This window comes from Atractosteus spatula, chromosome 8 (genome assembly GCF_055471065.1).
Source record: "Atractosteus spatula isolate fAtrSpa1 chromosome 8, fAtrSpa1.hap1, whole genome shotgun sequence".
NCBI classification, from domain to species: Eukaryota; Metazoa; Chordata; class Actinopteri; order Semionotiformes; family Lepisosteidae; genus Atractosteus; species Atractosteus spatula.
This window is the reverse complement of record NC_142713.1, coordinates 58,708,231-58,729,766: the sequence shown is the minus strand read 5'-3', so window position 1 is coordinate 58,729,766 and position 21,536 is coordinate 58,708,231. Positions and strand designations below refer to the sequence as shown.

Below are 21,536 nucleotides of genomic sequence, written 5' to 3'. Positions count from 1 at the left end.
TTAACCTGTGTATGTATAGTTCGTGCTTTCAGGTGTTGATTAAAAATTCACTTTTAAAAATTCTGTCTGCATAATTTGTTATTCAACAAACTTATCTTTGGACAGCATTGGAAGGCGCTGGATACTTTTGGAAGGCATCGCATTTGAAAGGTACAATTTCAAGACCTAATTTGGGGTACTGTGCAAAAGTTTAGAAAATACAAAAGAATATTGCTGCTGTGCTATACACACTGGTGAGGATTGACCTGGTGAATTCCTGGGCTTAATGTAGTGTCCTTTACTTAAAGGCAGAGAAGATTATGAGGTGAACTGATGGAGCCTGATGTCCACCTTTATTACAGCTGCTGCTCATGAAATTACAGAAGAACTATATACATTTTAGTAAAACAGCAGCTGCCTTTACACTACAGAGATTTTCACTGAATAGAACAGTGCTTCCGTTTTCGTTTAAAAGACCACAGACACTTCATATACATTGGAAACAAATGATTGGCTAATTATTTTAATTTAGGAAAAAGGGCAGATGTTAGATGACTAGAAACTTTGTGCAATCATAAAGGGTTTTGGATTTTAACACTTTGCTGTGTTTCCTTTAACAATAATATCAGCTGCCATGCTAACATACTGTAACTTTCCCAGGCACAGAGATCACTACAAGAAGTACAAGAAGTCACTTCAGTGAGGCTGAGTGAAGGAGATGGAGGGGTTTGGTGCCCTGAATGAAGATGGTGAAGAGGAGACCTGCCTCTGTTTCTCCCGTGAAGCGTCCGTTTGGACATTCCTGTGTACTGTTCCTGACGATCTCCAGCCAGAACGAAACTACCTGGAGAGAGAGCTCTTCCCTCAGCTTGACAGGATATGTCAGGCCGGAGGAGCCCGGTTCAAGCCTGTGAACCTACGGTGGAACAGGGGAGAAGCAGAGAACTGGTCTCCTCATCACCCCCACCGCGAACTCGTCTCCTCGCAGCAGCTGAAGATCAGCTTGGATTACATCAGTTGTTGTTCTGTTTTCATGTGCCTGCTGGGCCAACGGTATGGAGCTTTTCGGCCAGAGAGCTCTGCACCTTTGCCAGCTTCCATAGATAATCTAGATGGCCTGTCTGAAGTGGAGAAAAATCTTTACGTTGCCAGCAAGCATGGTTATCCCTGGGTGCTCCAGGGCAGAAACCAAACCTGCAGTTTGACAGAGCTGGAGGTCACCCAGGCTGCTTCCCTCAAGGACTCCTCTGGGTGTTTTTTCTACTTCAGAGATTACTCCTACGATGATGGGGCTTCCGATGCCGAAAACGAGAGACTGCTGAGCGTCATGTCCAGGCAGACAGCATTCGAAGAGCAGAGGGTGAGGGAACTGAAGACCAAGATCATTAATAAGTGTCTGCCTGTCAGGTTCTTCAGAAGTCTGCAAGAGCTGGGAGAGCAAGTGACTGAAGACTGGAGAACAATTATCAAACAGTTTTGTTCTCTAGACACCGTTAATACATCTGTTGGTAAGCCGGCTTAAGATACTTCGTGTGGTTCTCTTTTACAGCCTGTGAATTGGTTGTGTGCTGTTTTTTTTCTGCATTGTCTTGCTGGTGGAGTGGTGGCTCTGTGGCTCAGGATCTGCGCCTGTGGCTGGAAGGTTGCTGGTTTGTATCCCACGGCCGGCAGAGGAATCCTACTCTGTTGGGCCCCTGAGCAAGGCCCTTAACCCCAACTGCTCCAGGGGCGCTGTACAATGGCTGACCCTGCGCTCTGACCCCAAGCTTCTCTCCCTGTCTGTGTGTCATGGAGAGCAAGCTGGGGAATGCGAAAAGACAAATTCCTAATGCAAGTATTTGTACATGGCCAATAAAGTGATCTTATATTATCTTATCTTACTGCCCTGTTGTCTTCTTCAGCTCAAGGCTGAAGAGAGAGAGAGAGAGAGGCTTGCGAAGGTGCTGAGAGTAACCAATGCCCTTGTTGCCAACTGTCCAGGCCTTCAGCACAGCCCCACTCACGCACATCACCAGGCCTTCGCACAGCACTGCTGCCGGAGCTTCATTCCCTGGCTGCAGTCGGGCCGGGTTTGGGACACACTCGACGCGTTTGCACTCTCTGCCACTACCGACGCCCAGACCCGGGATAATGTCCTTCCCAGGGGAACCAATAAAGCTGAAAATACAAGGTAAAATGTACCAAAAAAGATCGGAGTAGTTATTTCAAAGTCCCTTCTCAGTTACCTTTTCTGTTTAACCTTCAGCGCTCAGTCCAGGAGATATCTCACTCTGAGGCTAGCCTGGGAGTGCTCCCCTCCAGTTCTTGATCCATCTGTGATCTCTCATGTCCCTGTGCAACTCCAGTACCCAGAGAAAAAACGGTTTGAATTAAGCCAATAACACCATTACATTCACTGATGTACTTAGTGGACCGCTGCAGGGATCTCATAAGACCGTTACTCTTATTAATTTATAACAAGGATCTAGAATCTGGGGTAGTTTAGTGAACTAGTCAGGTTTTCAGTTAATACCAGAAAACACTATAGAGGCAAAATTAAATTAAAAAAAGATTTAGATAAAATTCAAGATTGGGCAGACTGTGGCAAGTGATGTTTAAAGCAGAAAATGTGCAGGGAAGTGCACACAGGCAGTTAAAACATAAATTTGAAATACAAAATGGGAAATACTGAGCTACAAGAGGCCACTTCTGGAAAAAAAAACGTAGATGTTCTTGTATATTCTCTTCAGCTCAGGACAGCAGCTGACAGAAGAACCGGCCCAGAAATCCATCCTCCTGCTCTGTGGCTCCAGGGGGTGTGGCAAGTCATCCATGGTTGCCAGCTGGCTCCGGGATTTCTGGCGGAAGAGCTCTGGAATCCTGGTCGTACCCTATTTCGTGGGAGCCAGTCCCGCCAGCGCCGATGTCAGGATCTTTCTCAGCCACTGCACCTCAGCTCTTCGCTGTGCCAGCTACGGTAGTGTACCGAGACACTGTGAGGAGTAGGACGTGATGCTTGCGAAAGGTCTGCTTGTGCAATAATATACTGTAGCTGTTTTATTACTGGGCACCTGGAACCTTGACAGCATGTTGGAACCTGTGTTATGAATATTATTTTCTGGATTGTTGTTAATTGTTAATAGGACGTGGTCAGCATTGCTGCCTCGCAGTGCAGGGGCCCTGGGGTCAGTTCGCAGTTCGGAGCCCTTGAGTGCTCTCTGCATGAACTTTGTATATTGACCGGGTTAGGCTCACCTGTAAACCTGAATTGGATAAACTGGTTGGAAAACAGATAGATAGATTGATGTTATTTATTACTTAATTGATTTATCGGACGTCTTTACTCGCTGGGACTTACATTTAGAACTTCAAAATATTGCACTGTAACAGTGCAAAATGTGTACAGATGCAGCTCACATAACAATTACCCTAAAAGGCCACTGTTTTCAGTGTTTCCAAGAGGACCATTTTGCACAATTTGCAAACATCCTTATGGAGGAGCATTTCTGAAGACAACTCCAGAGTGAACCAGCTTGAGCGTGAAACCATGGTTCAGGAAACGAGGACACATTATTAAAATGGTTGATTTTCTGATTCATTTACTTAGAATGATTAAAACAAGAGGCCATACTGAGTGGCTCAATGGATGAAAGCAGTGGAGCGCAGGTTGAGAGCTGCGGTCACGGGTTCGAGCCTGGGTCATGTTACAAGCTGGCTATGCCCAGGATGCCCCAGGCAGAGGGGTGAGACAGCAGCTGTTCTGCGCAGAGGGGCTGGTGCGTGGGGAGTCTGCGTGTACTACCTTGCTCTCCACTGTGTGCTGGCACAGAGCTTGTGTCTGTCAGCCAACATGTAAGAAACACACAGCTGGCCCGCCCAGCTTGGGTGCGTATAACACAATATAACTGGCTGTTCTGAATTGTATTTTAAAAAAGAGCATTGTTAGAAGGGAAGTGAGCAGATGGAAAGAGGCCGATAAGGAGCCAGTTGCCTCCCCAGTCAGCCTGTGGTGCTGTACCTGCAGGGGCTGAGGGTGCCTGGAAAGGGGGATCTGAGGCCATGGAGGAGCCCCTGTCTTTCCCCCAGGCAGTCCAGGCCTTTGCTGCGGCGGCTGGACTGAGGCCCTGTGTCCTGGTTCTGGACGGGCTGGACGAACTGGAAGGGACCCTCGGGCTGTCGGCTCAGGAGGTATACCACTGGCTCTGTCGCAGAGCCGCGGGCTGGCTGATCTGGGGTTGGGGCTTATTTCAGTGTTCCAGGATAAGGGCGTGTTCTGGTATTGATTATGATGGTCGTCTGTCCTGTCCGACGATGACGGTTGTACTTTGTGCAGCTAATCTGTTTGAAAGATGAGCTGCGTGAGGAAACCAGTGCGGGAGAGCTTCCCGTTGCACTGGGGCAGTCCCACTCTCTCGACCTCAGAAGCCTGGGTCCAGCAGTACGAGTAGTCGTCACGACTGGAGACTTCCTTGGTTGCAGTGGATGGCCATGACACCTTTCTGTGCTTTGTCATGCCTTTCGCTTTCCACGGAGCAGAGAACCTTGTGCAAGACGTGGGACACGAACCCACCACCCTGAGATTATGAGTCTCCTGCTCTACCAACAGAGCTACTCGGGGCTGTTATTGATTATACAGTAAATACGATTTCTACCGTTTCCTTCTCTTTCTTCTTTTCCTTGTGATGACATGATGTGCTGTAATATGGTGCTGTCTTCTCAGAAGCCATCTTGCTATGCAAACCTGACATTTTTTCCTCTGCCCTTTTGTCCTGTTTGTTCTTCCAATGAGTGCAATGTTCCAGTGCAAACACAGAAGAGGACAGGGTGCCAGATCGTCCAAGAGGCAGGGAGGACATTGTTGCTTGTATTTTAAAAGCCAATTCAGCTTTGTCCTTCATAAATAAAATGTAGGAATTTTAGCTTACCCTTGAGCTTTTCTCCTTCATGTAGGGCAAAGACAAGGCCCATTATATTTCACAAGTGTGCTAGAGAATTTAATAGAACACAAGCCTTATCAGTACCTTATCTCTGTGCCTGATGTAGGAGGGCAGTCTCCTGTAGCTCAGAAAGACGCAGCATTGCGCATTGTGGTTTAGTATGTACTACCTTTACCAGCCTTTACCCGATGCCATGTCCTTGAACCACAAGCAGCGGTTTTGTGGATTCTGAATAAATAATCAGTCTTCTCTGTTAATGTCAGTGTTACGCTACATTGCAAGAAGACAGCTGGAAGCTTTCAATGGTAGATCGTGTTTGTGTTTTTGATGTGCTCCTTTGACGCAGGTGAAAAAACTGCAATGGCTTCCCGACCCCCTGCCTCCTCGGTGCAAACTGATATTCACCACCAGCAGCGCGGACCTCTCCTGCAAGTACCTGAGCTCTCGCACAGATGTGCACGTGCTGCACTGCCCCAGCCCAGCTGACCCCGCCGTGAGGGGAGCTGTCGTGCAGAAACACCTGGCGCTGCCTTGCAAACAGATCCTGGGGGCTCGGCTGGAAGGCCTGCTGGCAAAAAACCTGAGCTTCCTCCCGGTGTTTCTGTCTGTCGTGGGCGGCGAGCTGCGGACCTGCGGGGTGCTGCAAGACGAGGAGCAGAGGCTGGAGGAGTACCTGGGGGTGTGGTCTGTCCAGGACCTGTGGGCCCTGGTGATAGAGCGCTGGGTCCAGGACTACAGCTGGGGCTGTGAGAGCACCACCCGTCGGGACAGGAAGAGGGCAGCAGCCCCAGCTAAAGATGCACAAGCAGGTGGGTAACCTGCCGGTTTGCTGTTTTCTCCTGTAGGTAAGAGACGTTCCCAATGTGCGCCTGCATTCAAATTCCCAAGCTTCCGATAAGAATGCGCACACAAAGTAATCAGCCGAGGAAAACCCTGTGCCACGTGCTGCAGGAAAATTAAACTGCAGCGTGTTAAGACCAGGTTTCCCAGTCCTGGTTTTCATTCCCGGTGAGCTTTACTGAATTCTCAACTGTACTAGTGGTTAAATAGAACTTTTTCTGTTTTTTAATGGTAACAAAAGAAACTTGACATCTGTCACTTTTTGGGAATCTGGAGAAAAAGAAAATTAAGTTTTGCAGAGGGCTTTAGATAAGCTCATTTATGTAAAAACTGGAGGATCGAGTGTCATGTCAAGGCCTGCAGTTTTCTTTAGTATCATTGATTCATGATTCTTGTATTAAAAAAGCTCCTCCAGAATTCTGCAAAAGCCAGATTTATTTGTGCAAGCTCCGTAAATAATGCCCTTCCTTGTTTCCTAAATTACAGGGAAAAACGCACTTCCTAAAACCACTGTAAGATCGTATTCTCGTTGTATGTTTGCCGGGTTTTCGGAGGGACTAACGCAGGATTGCCGAGTGATACCCTGACACCTCACGCCGCCGGCCGCCTGCCTACTCGGCTGCAGTGGCACCTGTTGCGGGTCTGTCCTCCGCGCTGCAGGGCCGCGGGGCTGGGTGCGGGCCGTGCTGTGTCCGCCGCGGGCTGAGGGAGGAGGAGCTGCTGAGCCTGCTGCACACCCTGGGCTACCGCCGAGCCCGGAAGCTCCTGCCGCTCGACTGGGCCCTGTTCCGCCCAGCCTCCCGGCGCTGGATCCAGGAGGGCCCCAGCGGCCTGCTGAGCCTTACCCACCAGTCCCTGCGCCAGGCGGTGGACCTCCAGCTGCTGGGTAAGGGCCCGTGCTGCTCGTTGCCCTCGCCTTCCGTCTTTCTCTGCTGCCCCCCACACACACACACACAGCAAGCCAGGGCCTTGAAAGTACAGGCCCGGGGCAGGGAGTCGTCCTCCACTCAGGGCATGCCCTAATACGACAGGGCTGCTTCCACTCCTGATTGACCAGGGCGGAATAAAAAGAAATTCGAGAAGTGTAAAGCAAGAGAAACTTGGGTCTGAATTTTTTTTTAAAATTCTCTCTGCCGCCACCACAGCGCCCCCTGTGGCCTCCCAGGCGAGTGTAGGCAGTGAGGGATACACCTCTCCTCCAGTGGGCACTGAACCTGCTGTGCGGGGCGGCGCTGCCAGTTCCACATTGGGTGGGCTAGTGAAAATAATTGGTGTTTGACTCTTTGAGTGGCTTGATGGTCGCTCTTATTTGCAAAGCGAACCTGCAGTTTTGCAAGGCTCCTCAGCACGTAGCCCTTCCAGTTCACTCCCCTGCTACCCTGCAGCACACACGGCGCAAGCAGGGGGTTTCGACTGTATTCATTACCGGTTAAAGAAATGAGGAGCTGGTTGTGGGAGACATTCTCCAGTGGGGCGGTGTGGGAGGGCCACCGGCAGGGGAGCCGCGCAGTAGAACTGCCGACGCGTCGAGGTGCGAAGGTCAGGAGTCAGCGTTCTGGTTCGGCCCTGAGGTCTGTCTCCCCCCTGTCAGGTGCGGAGCCTGCCGGGCAGGAGTCTGGCTGCCGTGAGGGCAGCAGGAAGGCCTTCCACAGGGCCCTGGCCCAGTTCTTCCAGCAGCTGCGCGGCGCCCCCTGCGGGAGGGTGTTCCTGGAGGTGCCCTGGCACCTGGAGCGGGCCGGGTCCTGGGAGGAGCTGCGCGCCTTCCTGTGTGATCCTGGGTCAGTCGCCGCCTCTGACAGGGCCTCCACCTGGTGTTGGGAATGTGCATGTCCCAAATGCCCTTTCTGGATCAGCGGAGAAAGTGTTGATAGAGCAAAAAAAATCATTTTCCAATGAGAATTGTATTCCAATTGCACTTTTAGTTACCGAATCAATTGTATAAGTAATTCCTGTATTTGGAGGAATAAAATAACACATATGTCACTTGTGCATATGACTACGGTATTCACATTTAAGTGCTGATTTTGTTAAAAGCCATCTGGTCACATGCCAATTCTGAAATCTGATCTCAATAACCATGCATGGATCCAATAAGGATATTTACACGAACGCTGTTGTTAAGTGCTAAATCACAATATTTTTATAAAAGGAGTAATTGTCAAGAAAGGTCTTAGGAGAAAAAAGAGGCTATCACCCTGTGGCAGAGCTGCAGATCAGACCTAAGTGTATCCGTGATCCATATTCTGGAGCAGTTAGTAACTCGGCAAGTTTGCAGGTGATACCAAAAAAGGCCTTGTGGCGCTTGACCTGCAGGGACTCAGGGAAAGCAAAAGCAGTGAAGTTGATCCAGAGGGCTTCTCCTGAGTGAACAGGGAAACACGGACCAGAGGACACAGAAACAGTGGAAACTGTTTGGATGTGCCTTTAAAACAGAGAACCGGAGGCACTTCTGTACCCGGAGAGTTGTGGGTGTTGGGAATAACACAACCATGTTGCTGAAGCCAATACACTGGTGTCCTTCAGGAAACAACTCGATCCTGAGTTTAGGTTTTAGCTACCCAACAGGCTAGATGTGATGAATGACCTCCTCTCACTTGTACCATTATTCCTACATTATGATGTCATGATTATTCTGAATGAGACTACTTTGCCTTGTTCAGGATTGTTGACGTCCTGTCCAGAAGCTCGGCACAGTTTCTGCCGCTGAGGGCTGACCTGGTCAGGTACTGGGGACTGCTGGCAGGAAGAGGGTGTGATCCCTTCCTGTCTCTCCTGAACCTGTGTGGCCTGAAACATGCGTCTGAGGAGAGGAAGAGCACAGCTACATTTATAGGTACAACAGTTATGATACTAACTGGTATTGTACTTTATTATTTTCATTTGATTTAAGCTTCCTCAGGGGATTTTCATACATACAGGTTAAAATTACAAAATTTCATTAGTCTAGAACAAACGGTGAAAGAAATGGTACTTCTTCACAGTAAGTAATGAAATAAGGAAACAAGGACACATTTATACAAAGAGGTGTGGATGACTGGAAGAGACATGGGGTTAAAGTCCAAGCTCTGAGATTCTTTAAGAAGCACCTATATGACCCCTAGCCTACTCCCTGACCCTAAAACTGAACCCTAACCTCCCTGACCCTAACACTGAACCCTAGCCTTCTCTCTGACCCTAACACTGAATCCTAGCCTTCTCCCTGACAGTGACTCTGACCCCTAACCTTCTCTCTGACCCTAACACTGACCCCTAGCCTTCTCTCTGACCCTAACACTGAACCCTAGCCTTCTCCCTGACAGTGACTCTGACCCCTAACCTTCTCTCTGACCCTAACACTGACCCCTAGCCTTCTTCCTGACCGTGACACTGACCCCTAGCCTTCTCCCTGACAGTGACTCTGACCCCTAACCTTCTCTCTGACCCTAACACTGACCCCTAGCCTTCTCCCTGACTGTGACTCTGACCCCTAGCCTTCTCTTCGACCCTAAAACTGACCCCTAGCCTTCTCCTTGACATGTGTTACAAATATTACTGTATATGAAAGTAGAAAATCAGCTATTTAGGCCTGCTTTAGACATATAAATGTGTGTAAATACAATGATGTGAAGTAGTTAAAGTAACCATTCCCAATTCCTGCAGTAGATAAACCACTACCAGAGACCTGGGGTCAAGCAAGACTGATGGCTTTTTCTGCTGACATTCTAAATGACCTGGGAAAGACACCGGAAAGCGAGTTTTTACTGCTGGAGGCTGAATCACGTCTTGTAGAGGTAAACCATAAAAAGGGCAAAGTTTTAAAATGTTACAACATTACAGTTTGTGAGAAACTCCCTGGATTGGCAGCAATTGTGAATAATTTTAAGGAGACAAAGTTAGCATCGTGACTGCACCTTTTTGTGTTAACTGTAAGGCGTTTTCAGTTTTAAAGCAGATATCAAAAAGAATGTTTTTCTTTCTCTGAAGGCTGATTTGAAAGACAGAAAAAGTATGAGAGTGCTGCTGAGAGTGGAGCGGAGGCTTGCAGAGCTCTACGGCAGAATGGGTCAGCTAGAGAGGGCTGAGATGTACTGTCACAAGGCTCTGAGCACTGCGGAGACCTGCCTGTCACACCACCCTGACAGCAGCGATCACATTGAAAGAGCAAGAGGTAGTCTTTACTTGTGAAAGCTTCCTGAGCAATGAGGGCAGGTCAGATCCTATTACTCTGAGACGCATAATAATCAGGTGGAATACTCTGTCATTCTCCACGAATAAAAAGTACTTTTTTTTATCCTCTAAAAATAATCTATTGATCATTGTGGAATTTTGCTTTTTCCACTATCAAAGCAGTTCTTTTCATAAAGAAGGTATTAATTCTGATGTAATGTGTCTTGCATCCTTGCACTCATGTTGATCTTTGTGGTTTTTGAAAGGAAAATAATAATAAAATAATAATTTTAGACATCTAGCTAGGAAAGAGTATTAATTCTGGGAAGAGTGTGCACTGCACCTCCCCACCATGCATTGTTGCATGCTGCAGGCCTGGTGCTGTGCAGGCTGTGCCACCTGCTTGCTGGACGTGGGTCTCCTGATGTCGGTGTCATTCTGAGCGAGATCAGTGCTCTCGGTCATGCCAGCACCCATCCCTGCAGGGTGGCTACCGTGAAGCTCCTTCGGGGAATGCACAGGTTAGTGAGGCCCCAATCGTCCTCACTGATATCTAACACTCTGAGTATCAGTGCTGGTGTATTTCTGTTTCTGTGTGTATTTTCTTGTCTTTGTCTGTGACGTAAAACAGGGTTGCCCAGTCTGTTAGGAGTTATGTGCTGTTCCTCTACCTTCTAATCATGGTAGTTTTTAATTTTTACTCATGGTAAGTGTCAAACTCACAAATATAAAAACGACAAGGTTCTGCGTTAGACTCTGTAGTAACGGACAAAAGCAACGCGAACCGAGGCAGAAATAGGGATGAAGAGCCAGCGAAGAGGAAAGCCATGGTGGGCAGGTTCAATCGTGAGGAAAGCTTTAGTCACAACGGCTTAAAATTGAAACATCCATGATTCTGGCTCGAGAGTCCTGGAAGCCTTTTCTGGTGAAGGATAGCAAAGCAGTGCATTACCCAGAAGAACCCACAGAGGGCGCTAGAATACTTTCCTGACATCCCCATGACTCGGCCTGTCTTAATTCAGGCTTGGGTCAGAAGCTGGCACTGAACTTCCGGAAAATAATTTTTGCTCCTGGATAATGTTGCCGGAAACTCAGTTTACGTTCTATAATTATAAACATTTCCTACCTCAAGGAAAGCTGTTTAATTACCATAAGTCAGGTGTGCAGGATGTGGGCTTTTTATGTAACAGTAAAATTAGGAAGAGCTGTAATTCTAGTATGTTAGGCATTAATCATGCCTAAAATTAAGACCTCAGACGATAGGACATTCCCTCAAACAAGCACAGCCCTGGATGTCACATGGTGTCGTCATTGATCGCTCTGGTCATGCAGTTGGCTCAGGTGTGGACAGTACCTCACCGCCTAGTCTTTCTATGTTCCAGGCTTGCTCAGGGTGACCCCTCTGAGGCCCAGGCCTGCTACCAGGAAGCCCTGAGCATCAGACGGCACTGGTATGGCCCTGAGCACCCCCAGGTGGCTGAGGCAGAAGAGCACCTGGCAGGCCTGCTCTGTCAGGCCGGAGAGATGGGGTGAGTGAGAGCCATTGTGGTGCCATCTTCGTTTTACACCGTTCTGCAAAACCCAGTTTTGAGTCGCCAGCTTTCCGGTAAAGACCCCTCCCAAAACCTCCGCCATGTGGGACTCCCAGTCACAGTCGGGTAGTGACGTGGCCCAGGCTCCAGCCAGCAATAACTGGACATGGGGCTCAGCCTGCGCTTTGAGTGAGGGGATACTCTGCTGCGTTTAGGACTGGATGCAGTATCCTTCACTGTCCATTCCATTCATTATTGTGTATTTCTGGTCAAGAGATTCCTTTGTAAATGTTGAACACAGTTCATTACACCTTCCTCCGAAAACTCCTGGTAGTGTGTGAGTTTCGTGCTTCAGAAATGGGGGCAGTATGTCGGTGCAGTGATCAGCATTGCTGCCACGCAGTGCTGGGGCCCTAGGTTCAATTCCCGGGGTGCTGTCTGTGTGGAGTCTGTATGTTCTCCCCGTGTTCGCATGGGTTTCTTGGCCCTGCTGTAAGTGCATGTGGCTGTGTCTTTATCTGCGGTTGTGCCCTGCGCAAGACTTGCATCCAGTCCAAGGTCTGTCCCACCTTGTACTCAGTGCTTGGATTAGCAGGCTAGAAAATGAATGGATGGATTATACAAAACTAAAGAGAAAAACACTGAAAACCAGGTGTCTGGAGAGAACGTGCTGTTGTCACAGACCTCTCAAAGTGATCAGCTGTTGCACAAAACCAGGCAGCTTGATGAACTACCTGATCTCAGGGTCTCTGCTGGATAGTGAGCTGCTGACACAGAATGTGTGTTGAACATCAGCCAGGTGGGGGCAGCACTTCAGCAGAGGGTCCAACATCCAACAAGCAGAAGGTTTTGGGATCTGCCAGGATGAAATGAACTACACAAAATACAACTGTCCAAAATTATTATAGTTAATATCCCTGATGTAATTATTTTCAGCACTGGCAAAAGACACGTGGTGGAACTCTACCAGCATGTGATCAAAGTTAAAGAAGAACAGAGGGTCTCTGCACTGTCTCCACACTTGGCACAACCACTGGGATGCAGCTTGGCATTGACTCTTTGCAAATTAGGTAACTGCAATTTCCTGTGTGCAAGGCAGGGGGCCCAGAAGGGTTGTTTTTCCAAGACGCAGACGTGACAGTTCCAGAAAGCGAAAGTCTGGCAGAAGCTTGCCAAAGCTGTGCCCAAGATAAAACGGGGCGGATTAACGGATAAACAGGAAGGCAAACATGTTTATCTGTAACCCTCGCAGATGCACAAATTAGAAAGTCCTTATTAAATAAAAGAATTTGTTAAATTAAATGAATGAATAAATGAAAACTACATAGAAATATAACCGGCATTATCAGAAGATAGGAAATATCAACATTAGTGTGTTTTCCAGCCTGATGATAGCCATCTGTTGTGTTCTGGTGATGTGTGTCAGCTCAGCTACTCACAGTCCAGAATGCTCAGAGTGGGCTGGCAGGCACCTGGCATGTGCGAAGGCATTGCTGTCGAGGGGTGGACACGACTTCATTTCACTCAGACACAAGTTCCCAGAGAGGACAAGAGAAAATTTACCTTTTATACTTTGTACATGTTGGAACTTTGTTCATTGTCAACCTCTTAAGCAAAAGAAGACTTTATTTCCTAGTGTTTAAAGACTCTCTGTTCTGGTATATGTTCCAGCTTTCCAACTTTCTAATCTGTTATCTGTTCCAAGAAGTGGAGTTGGTAGTAGCTTAAGTGTTAATTGCTTTAGTCAGATGCAGAGTTTACAGTAAGGTTTTCTGAACCATGAGGCACACACTTCCATATCAATACTTAACTGAAGCTTACGTTCACATCTTACCTTTTTTCCCCCAAACTAATATTTAAAAAACACTCGGTGATAGTGATAATGAAATGGTAAAAGTAGAAAATGTAAGGAAGATCCCTTAGGCAAAGAGAAGAGCTTGTGCTGGAAGTTTGGGGAAATAGGTAAACATTTCAGAAAGAGAAGGCAAAACATAAAAGCTGATGTTTTTCTAGCATTCGTTTAAAAGAAAAATTATATATGAAAGCCCACTTTCAAGTTTCAGAAATTGTTTTCTTGTGCAGAAATTGCAGTCTTGTTTCAAAGACTAGATAATCTCTACTGATTCCCAGGAAAACTGCTGTTGACCAGCTCTGACCGGCAGGAGAGGAGAGAAGCCATCCGACTCCTGCAGAGAGCCAGGGATCTGCAGCTCAGCCTGCTGGGACCCGACGACTGGATCACCAGGGAGACTCTGTGGTGAGACTTGCTTCCTCCTGTGGGCTTTTCTTCCATTTTTTTCAGTTTTACAACTTTATTTATTTTTTTCTTTCAGGTTATTAAAGAAAGAGACTCACGATTCAGGCATTACGCGCAATGTCATATTTCCCAGACAGACCATACAAAGGTCGGAGCCCTATCATGCAGCACAGAGTCTTACACAGAAATTCAAGCCACGGTCTCACATAGCCTTGAGGGAGAGACCCCAAAACGTTTCCCAGTTTAGATCAGCCTCAAGCAGCTGCAGGACATTCATGACGACACATGCTCAGAACTGCCCTGTCTACAGGCCCTGGACAGCCTGCCAGACTTCGATATTTGGACCCTCTAGCAACATCAAGAATCTGATTCTGTCTCTGAAACCGGACTCGATGGACAGTTGCAGAGTTCTGCACAAGTCAGCATGGTACCACGAGCCCGGGAGATACCCCACTCTTCAACAGCCATTCCCTCCCAGGCTGCGCCAGGCGAGAGAGCCGAGTGAGAGGCTCTCTCAGAATCATTTCAGACATGCCAGAGAAATACCGGGCGGAAAAGAACTTGAGAACAGTCACAAATGAGAAGAGGCTGTTCTGCCTTCTGGTCCGTTTGGTACTCTGAAGCTAACTCATCCAGCTGTTTCTTGACAGAAAACAAGGTATTGGCTTCAACAGTGTGGCTGTGCAGCTTGTTCCACACTCCCACAATCCTTTATGAAAAAAAAGGTCTCCTGTTCTTGATTAAAAAAAATCTCCATCTATGAATTGGCTTCATCACTCTGTTCTCCTCCCCACTGATAGCTGGTGTGTGGTGAGCATACTGGCCCACTCTGGCTGCCATCGCATCATCCAGGTGGGGCAGCACACTGGTGGTGGTGGAAGGGATCCCCATTACCTGTAAAGCGCTTTGAGTGGAGTGTCCAGAAAAGTGTAAGAATTATTATTATAAATGCAGTTCCATGAAATTTCCACTTGTGTCCCCTGGTTTGTATTTCAATGGTCATTCTTAAAAAATTTGCTGAGCTGCTTGTGTCGATCTCTTTGAGAATGCTGAATACTTGTACAGTACCAGGTCTTCTGGCAGTCTTCTCTGTTCAGCGCTAAAACTGTTAAGTTATTTCGGATATTCTATTTGTTGTTGTCAATAATCCTGTTTTTGAATATTTGGCAAAGAATAACATTTAGGAAAATATGTACAGAAATATATTTTGTGTATTCAGCTGTAATACTGTGTGTTATCCTTTAATCAGAACACAGTTTATGATTCTTTGCCAATATTAAAATGATAACAGATGTTCCCCCTTAAAAGGTGACTTTTGTCTCATACAGAATGATTAAAATAATTATACGTTTTACCCTTCAGCTCATAGTTCAATAAAAGCAAAATTGTTGAGAAGAATTTAATGACTGAGTAAATATTGTATGTGCTTGCAGTTAAAGATTTAATAAAGCTTTTTTTCACAATTCTATGATATATCAATGTATCCAATTTAAATATTTTAATTTAGAGTTGGTAGTCCTAATTATTGAGGCGTAAGTCACATTGTTATTATAAATTGATTTCAGAAACCAGTTTTACCCAACCTGTGAATGCTAACACAGAATTTCTTAATTTGCTGTGGAAAAAGTAAATTTCTAACCTGGTAGTTAAAGAAAGAATTAACTCCTGCTTGTGCTGGTGTAATTTACAATGATTTTACAAAGTCAGTGCAGCCTTGTGTACCTGCTGTGATGGTGCCTGGGTCTCCCACTCACAGACCATAAGACCCTGCTGTAGCACACAGGTGTCCTGGATCAGGTGAGGAAAGGTGTTGACTGGAGTTAAACCTGCCAGTGACCTGGCTCTGTGTCTGTCTTGGTCACACTTTTTGTAAAGCACTTCTGTTCAGATCTTGCTGAACCTCAGAACTCCAAACATCCCAGTTTATCTGTTTCATGTGATGGTCAGCTCCTCAATTCAGGTGAAAAAACTAACCTCAGAAATTCACTCCGACTAACCTCCTGACATTTTCAAGGTCATGCAGACTTAAGCATTGGACAAATGTTTCATGGGAGAAGTTCAGTTGCCAGTGCAAAAGCTCAATTTGTGTCTCATCCAGCTACTGTACATCAGCTGGCCAACTTGACTTTGAAGTCAATTACCTGCCTAACACGTTTTTTTTATTGTTGTCATAAAACTCTCCTGCAGTTTTTCACGCAGTTCATCACTTTTTAAGCTGTAAATGTTGAAAACTCCTAAAACAGTGAAGCCTGCAGTGGAAAAGCTTTGTGTCAATGTACTAACCTGTGCAGATATTTTATACATTTCTGTTTCCCTGTGTTTGGTGAAGCTCAGTGCAGAATACGTAAAATCTTTCTCAGCGTTTAATGAGGCACATCTTTTTAATACCACAACAAAACACTGAGATATGCAAGGCTGTAAAGTTGAAAAAACAAGCATGAGGGGTTTTATATCAATAACTTTATGAGATCCAAGTTTATTACAAATCACTGTGCACTTTGAAACAATGAAACACCCTTATCTGTAATGCAGGTCTGCTCCATTGCAACTCCAAACTGCTTGAAGTCTCCATGAAAGACCTATATTATTAGTTTTGTGTGTTTTGGTACAAACAAAAACATAGTAATTCTTCAGTGTCATGTACAGATTATCCACACTGACCCAGAAATACCGTGCATGATCAGACCAAATTTATGGAGAGCACGTGTCACATACAGCATCACATGCTTGTTCTTTAATTATGTGCAAAGAAATCACTACGACTGCATAATAAAACATTTGATGTCAGACATAGAAGTATGTAAATTTACGTTTGTAATTTACAGGTGTTTTAATTAATCTGAGTTTTGAGTTAAGTGCAAGTTTAGCCTACTCATTTGTTGTGATTGAAAGCTAAACTAATAGGAAGATGAAGATGAGGTATTTTTAAAGCAGTATGAACCTTCACCTGTCTCACATAGAGTACTTTCATGAATACTGTTACCATCACACTTTCATCCATAACATCTTACATTTGCGCCCACAGACACAGCTGGAAGATTTAGTGAAGCACCTTACTGGAGGGGACAACAGCAGCGTCACACCTGGTGCTTGAACCTTCCAGCTACCAACAGTAAGAAATCTTAACTATCTGTAACTGCTAACCGCCGCAGCAGATGTCCAGACCAGCTCTGCCATACCGGGTCGTGAGCCTGTTCTGGTGTCACTACTACACCAGTACAACCGATGGAAACTGGGATCTGGATGGAAAAGGATCGTGAAAGGATCACCTCAGTTTGCTTTCGCGGGTTATACTTCGTTGTTACGCAGGTCGGTGGACTTTAACACGTCCGTACGCATTGGTCGCAAGTAAATACTGGAAACTTCACACCAAGACACGCCGAGACCCGCCCGGCCGCTCCTATGGCAACACGCCGGAATCCCCAGCCTCGCGCGCAGGCGGAAGTGACGTCGGGCGAGGCTGCTCCCTGCTGGCAGCCGGGGTGCTCGCGGCGCTGTGCACGCTAGCAGCCGGGCATGACGGTGGGAGACGTGTAGCAGGGCTGTTGTGTGCTCAAAAGCGCTGGCTTCCAGGAGCCATGTCGCCCTTGTCCTTGTCGAGTAGGCTGGGAGGCAGAGACGGTTTACAGGCACTCATCCGGGGCTTCAAGGCTCTGCATAGCGGCGGCGGCCGCCGGGCTGCGCGGCTCCGGCAGGTCGGTGCGCCGGTGGGAGCCGGGTCGGTCTCGGCGAGGTACCGCGGCTTTCCGGGCACAAGACCTCTGTGCACGTCCTCTGACAGCGGCCGGGACATGACCAGCTCGCTTTGGGCACTTTACAATGAGACCAAAAAGCAGACGGAAGGTGAGATTGCATTGCAACTTTTGTCTAAAGCGAAGTGACGCATGGACTGTATACTGGAGAGGAAGCGGTGGGACAGTTACCTTCTGAAACAAACCCTGCTCAGCGGATATGCCCGCAAATTAAAACTGTAGGCAGACCCCCGATTTATGATTGTGTTAGATTGGTAGGTAGCGATCAGGGGCTCACAGTCACAGACGGCTCTCCGGACAGAAATCACTCCGGGGGTATGCCTTGACAGAGCTCTGCGAGCGTACGGGGTGAAGTCTGTTTTTCATTGATCGTATTCGCGTGTTTTATACACGCACTTGTTATCCGACAGCTTTTAGAACGTAAATCGCAGCAATGATCTCACTCCATCATGTGTTTGAAGAGCCTGGTACTCGCAGCAGTGTCCCCGCTGGCGCAGGCCTGAGAGTATAAACCACCACTGGTGCCGTGCAGGGGCTGTGCTGGGGCTGGGGTCCGGGGGTCCCGACGTCCCGACGTTTCGCCTCGCTCATTAGCTTGCCGGCGTCCTCGCCCTCATCAAGGAGCGGCAAGGTGTGATTCACGCACTATGAATGTTGTTTAACTGGCAGCATCATGCCATCATGTGGCCGTGGCCAGCGGTATGTGCACAGCTCGGCGCGGGGAATGTGAGGATCCGCTGTAGAGAATATCGGTAAAGGACAAAAGAACTGTTCACAAGCGCTGCTCAAGAAACCTCTCGACAAGAGCCGCTGATGGTAACCCAGAGCACCTTCCTGTCTCCGAAGGACATGTCGCCTCATGAGTAATTCATGTCGAAATCGTTTGCATGCGTTTCTGACAGGTGTCCATGGAGTGAAATGTTTTTTTTTTACATGTTTTACCACAGACTGTATTAAAAAAATACATTATGTGGAAATCGTTGCTTAAGGTAGAAGTTGACTTCATCTCGGAGCGTGCATTCCGGTGTTGCTCAATGTGTGAAGTAGTTGAGAGAGGGCAGAACAGAAATCCTAAGGAGAACAAGGAGAAGCGGCTTCTCATGACCCCCATCGGAGTCCTCACTCATCACACAAAACCAGACCTTGGGATGTGCAATAACGTCTTGTGTGTTAGAACACTTTTCTTGCCCGGGGATCACAAATCTTTTGACTTGTAGGAGGGGACCCACTTCACAAGTATAGAGATCAATTCAGCTAAACTTTCAGAGATACTGCACTGCCGTAACATTCAGAAACTCGTAGTTTAAGTCTTCAGAACTGTAGAAACAGGTCCTGACGTAAGCAATGAGCTCTGTGGAGTATAAGGTTTGTCCTTAATTCATTTTATCTTTGTCCTATTTAATTACTATTGCAGAAAAGCAAGATACATGCAGTACTGTATTGTACGACTTTCCTTATAATAAACTGTTGGATTCCGTTTTTTTCTTGATTATTCCAGATTTAATCCCAGCCATTGCACGTAATTTCCTAAACCCAGACGCTATCTTTGCCAACAACGAGATGAGCCTAGAAGACATCGAAATCTATGGCTTTGACTATGACTACACCTTGGCTTTCTACTCCAGCCACCTGCACACACTGATATTTAACATAGCCAGAGACATCCTGATTCAGGAGCACAGGGTAAGTGTGTGCTTCCCTCTGTTTGACGTTTTCGTGCTTCTAGAAAAAATGGTTTTCCATGATTTTAGGTCCAGTGGGGAACAGTGTTGTTTGGTGTGAAGGTCATTTGATCTCCGCTGTTGTCTCTCCCTGTGTTTTTAAGGCTTTTCACTTTCGTCATGTGCACTGAGGTTTGTTATTTTGATCGGTATACACTTAGTGTTACAACATTCACAACGCACAACTTTCAGGGTTGAGACTTCTGTTCCATGCATATCCGTATGATCTCGGATTCGTACATCCCTCCACTTTCCAACGGCTCCATCCAGCTCAGTGTTGCGGGGGAGCTGGAGCCTATCCCAGCAAGCAACGGGCACAAGGCAGGATACACCTGAATGGGATGCCAGTCCATCGCAGGGCAGATACGCAGGCACACACGCGCTCACAATAGAGCTCGTTTTTCCAGAAGCCAGTTAACCCACCAGACTGTGAGACTGGATGAGACTGGAGCAGTCAGAGGAAAGCCACACAGAACCAGGGGCGAAAAGGCTCCATGTAGACCGCGCCCCAGGTCTGGAATTGAACCCAGGGTGAGGCAGCAATGCCACCCACGTTCATACATATTTCTGATTTTTTTTTTTAACGTATCGCACCTCTGCAATTTCAATACCCCCTTAGTCCAAGATGCTCCGAATCCGTCTGTCCTGTCCTGTGTTTCTTAAGGGCTGCAGTCTGAAGTACTGGAGAGTTATGACTGCAGAAAAAGGGGCAGTTTCTTCCAACAGATAAATTATGGCTTAGGAGAGAGAGAAAAGGGTCTTGATTTCAACATAGTCTTGAATAGGCAAGTTTAGCCCTCTCTGTAAAATAAAATAATAAGGGTCTGTGTATTTTATGACAGCCCTTAAAATATTGAGGGTCATCTTGATTGAATTTTTCTCAGACAAGCAAGGTAATGTGACAGACTTGACACAGACATTGGAAGAAAAGAAAAAGGTCTAAAAAGCTCAAATTCCAACATTATTTTTCACTTACGAAGTGAATCCAGGGAACATCTTCAGTATCAACAGTGAAATACGAGCCTGATGTCACAAATTTAACAACAGCCATGTTGTTGAAACCGATACCCTGGATTCTTTCAAGAAAAACCCCGATAAGATCCTTGGATGTTATTAATTATTAATATTGTTATTATTAACTATTAACTACCAAATAGGCTGAATAGGCTGAATGACTTAATTGTGTTTGCAAGTCCTGAAGGTCTCTACAAAGCCAAATCTTAAGGTTTTTTTTTACCTTTTTTTCCCCCTAGTATCCAGAGGGCCTGCGAGAATACGACTATATTCCTGATTTTGTTATCAGGGGTCTTCATTATGATGTGCAAAAGGTAAGGACTGACGCATATGATCCTTCTTGATTGGGTGGTCCTGTTCTTGCCCACCATGGAACGTGCTTGGCTTGATAAATAATACATTATAAAGTGATTATTAGCCATATACAATTTCTTGCATTAGGAATTCGTCTTTTCACATACCCCAACTTGCTCTCCATGAGACACACAGACAGAGAGAGAAGCTTGGGGTCAGAGCGCAGGGTCGGCCGTTTATACGGCGCCCCTGGAGCAGCTGGGGTGAAGGGCCTTGCTCAGGGGCCCAACGGAGTAGGATTCCTCTGCCGACTGCAGGATACGAACCGGCAACCTTCCAGCCACAGGCGCAGATCCTGAGCCACAGAGCCACCGCTCCTCCCTTAAAGGTTCATGCAAGCACGCGGTGAGCCTGCTGATAAATATAACGAGTATCCTTGCACATGCCTCTGCCCCTGTTCAAAAGAATCACATATAAATAGGCAGTGCAGTTAGACTTGTGACTCGTGACCGCTGAACACAGCCTGGTGAGAATGTAGTGCTTTAGACTTCGGGGTTCAAACTATTTAATAGGTCAAAACCCATCACAGTTGTAATGACTAGTATCTAGATCAGGAGTTTGAAACTCTGTTCTTGGAGGGCCTGTTGTTGTCTGTTTTTTGTTCCAGAATAAGTAGTCAATTAACAATTAACCTACTTATTTTGTTTGTCAGATTACTTTAAAGGTCATTAAGGGCAAAAAAAAATTAAGATATTCACTCAAGGTACAGTTATCTGTCACACTCCTCTTGAAGTCTGGTCAAGGTTTTTGCAATGATGCAGTTTATCAAGTAATTCGACCCATTGTTTAACTGTGATCTCGGGTGCAGTAATATATAGAAGACTGTAGCCCCTTCAGGGACTGAGTGTGAGACCCCTGATCAAGAGTAAAGATTTAAAGTGACACAAGTGACAGAATTAAAAGTGCCAGCCTGAGAGTCATGCACAGCCTTCAGTTCTGCGGTTACTCCATTTGTAGATCAGTTTCTCCAGGGCTGCACAAGTAGGACAGTTGTCTTCAGCGCCCCACCTCGAATTCTCTTAACC

The 21,536-nt window shown here is 46.6% G+C and overlaps 2 protein-coding genes across 2 annotated transcripts in view; both read left to right on the top strand.

Moving 5' to 3' along the window:
* Positions 1 to 697: 697 nt before the first annotated feature.
* ttc41 (tetratricopeptide repeat domain 41) lies at positions 698 to 17,177 on the top strand. Its single transcript, XM_088922634.1, has 16 exons — positions 698 to 1,487; positions 3,983 to 4,146; positions 5,242 to 5,704; positions 6,222 to 6,247; positions 6,396 to 6,621; positions 6,881 to 6,985; positions 7,327 to 7,513; positions 8,396 to 8,453; positions 9,699 to 9,882; positions 10,255 to 10,402; positions 11,264 to 11,410; positions 12,350 to 12,413; positions 12,840 to 12,900; positions 13,544 to 13,670; positions 13,981 to 14,171; positions 17,020 to 17,177. The coding sequence occupies exons 1-16, from the start codon at positions 698 to 700 to the stop codon at positions 17,175 to 17,177; spliced, it is 3,099 nt and encodes a 1,032-aa protein (XP_088778760.1).
* The window catches only part of nt5dc3 (5'-nucleotidase domain containing 3), a 22,924-nt gene continuing 18,508 nt past the window's right edge, over positions 17,121 to 21,536 (top strand). Inside the window, exons 1-3 of the mRNA XM_088922703.1 lie at positions 17,121 to 17,513; positions 18,921 to 19,105; positions 20,397 to 20,471. Coding sequence (XP_088778829.1) covers positions 17,249 to 17,513; positions 18,921 to 19,105; positions 20,397 to 20,471 — 525 coding nt within the window. The 5' untranslated portion in view covers positions 17,121 to 17,248. The remainder of the gene's footprint in view (positions 17,514 to 18,920; positions 19,106 to 20,396; positions 20,472 to 21,536) is intronic.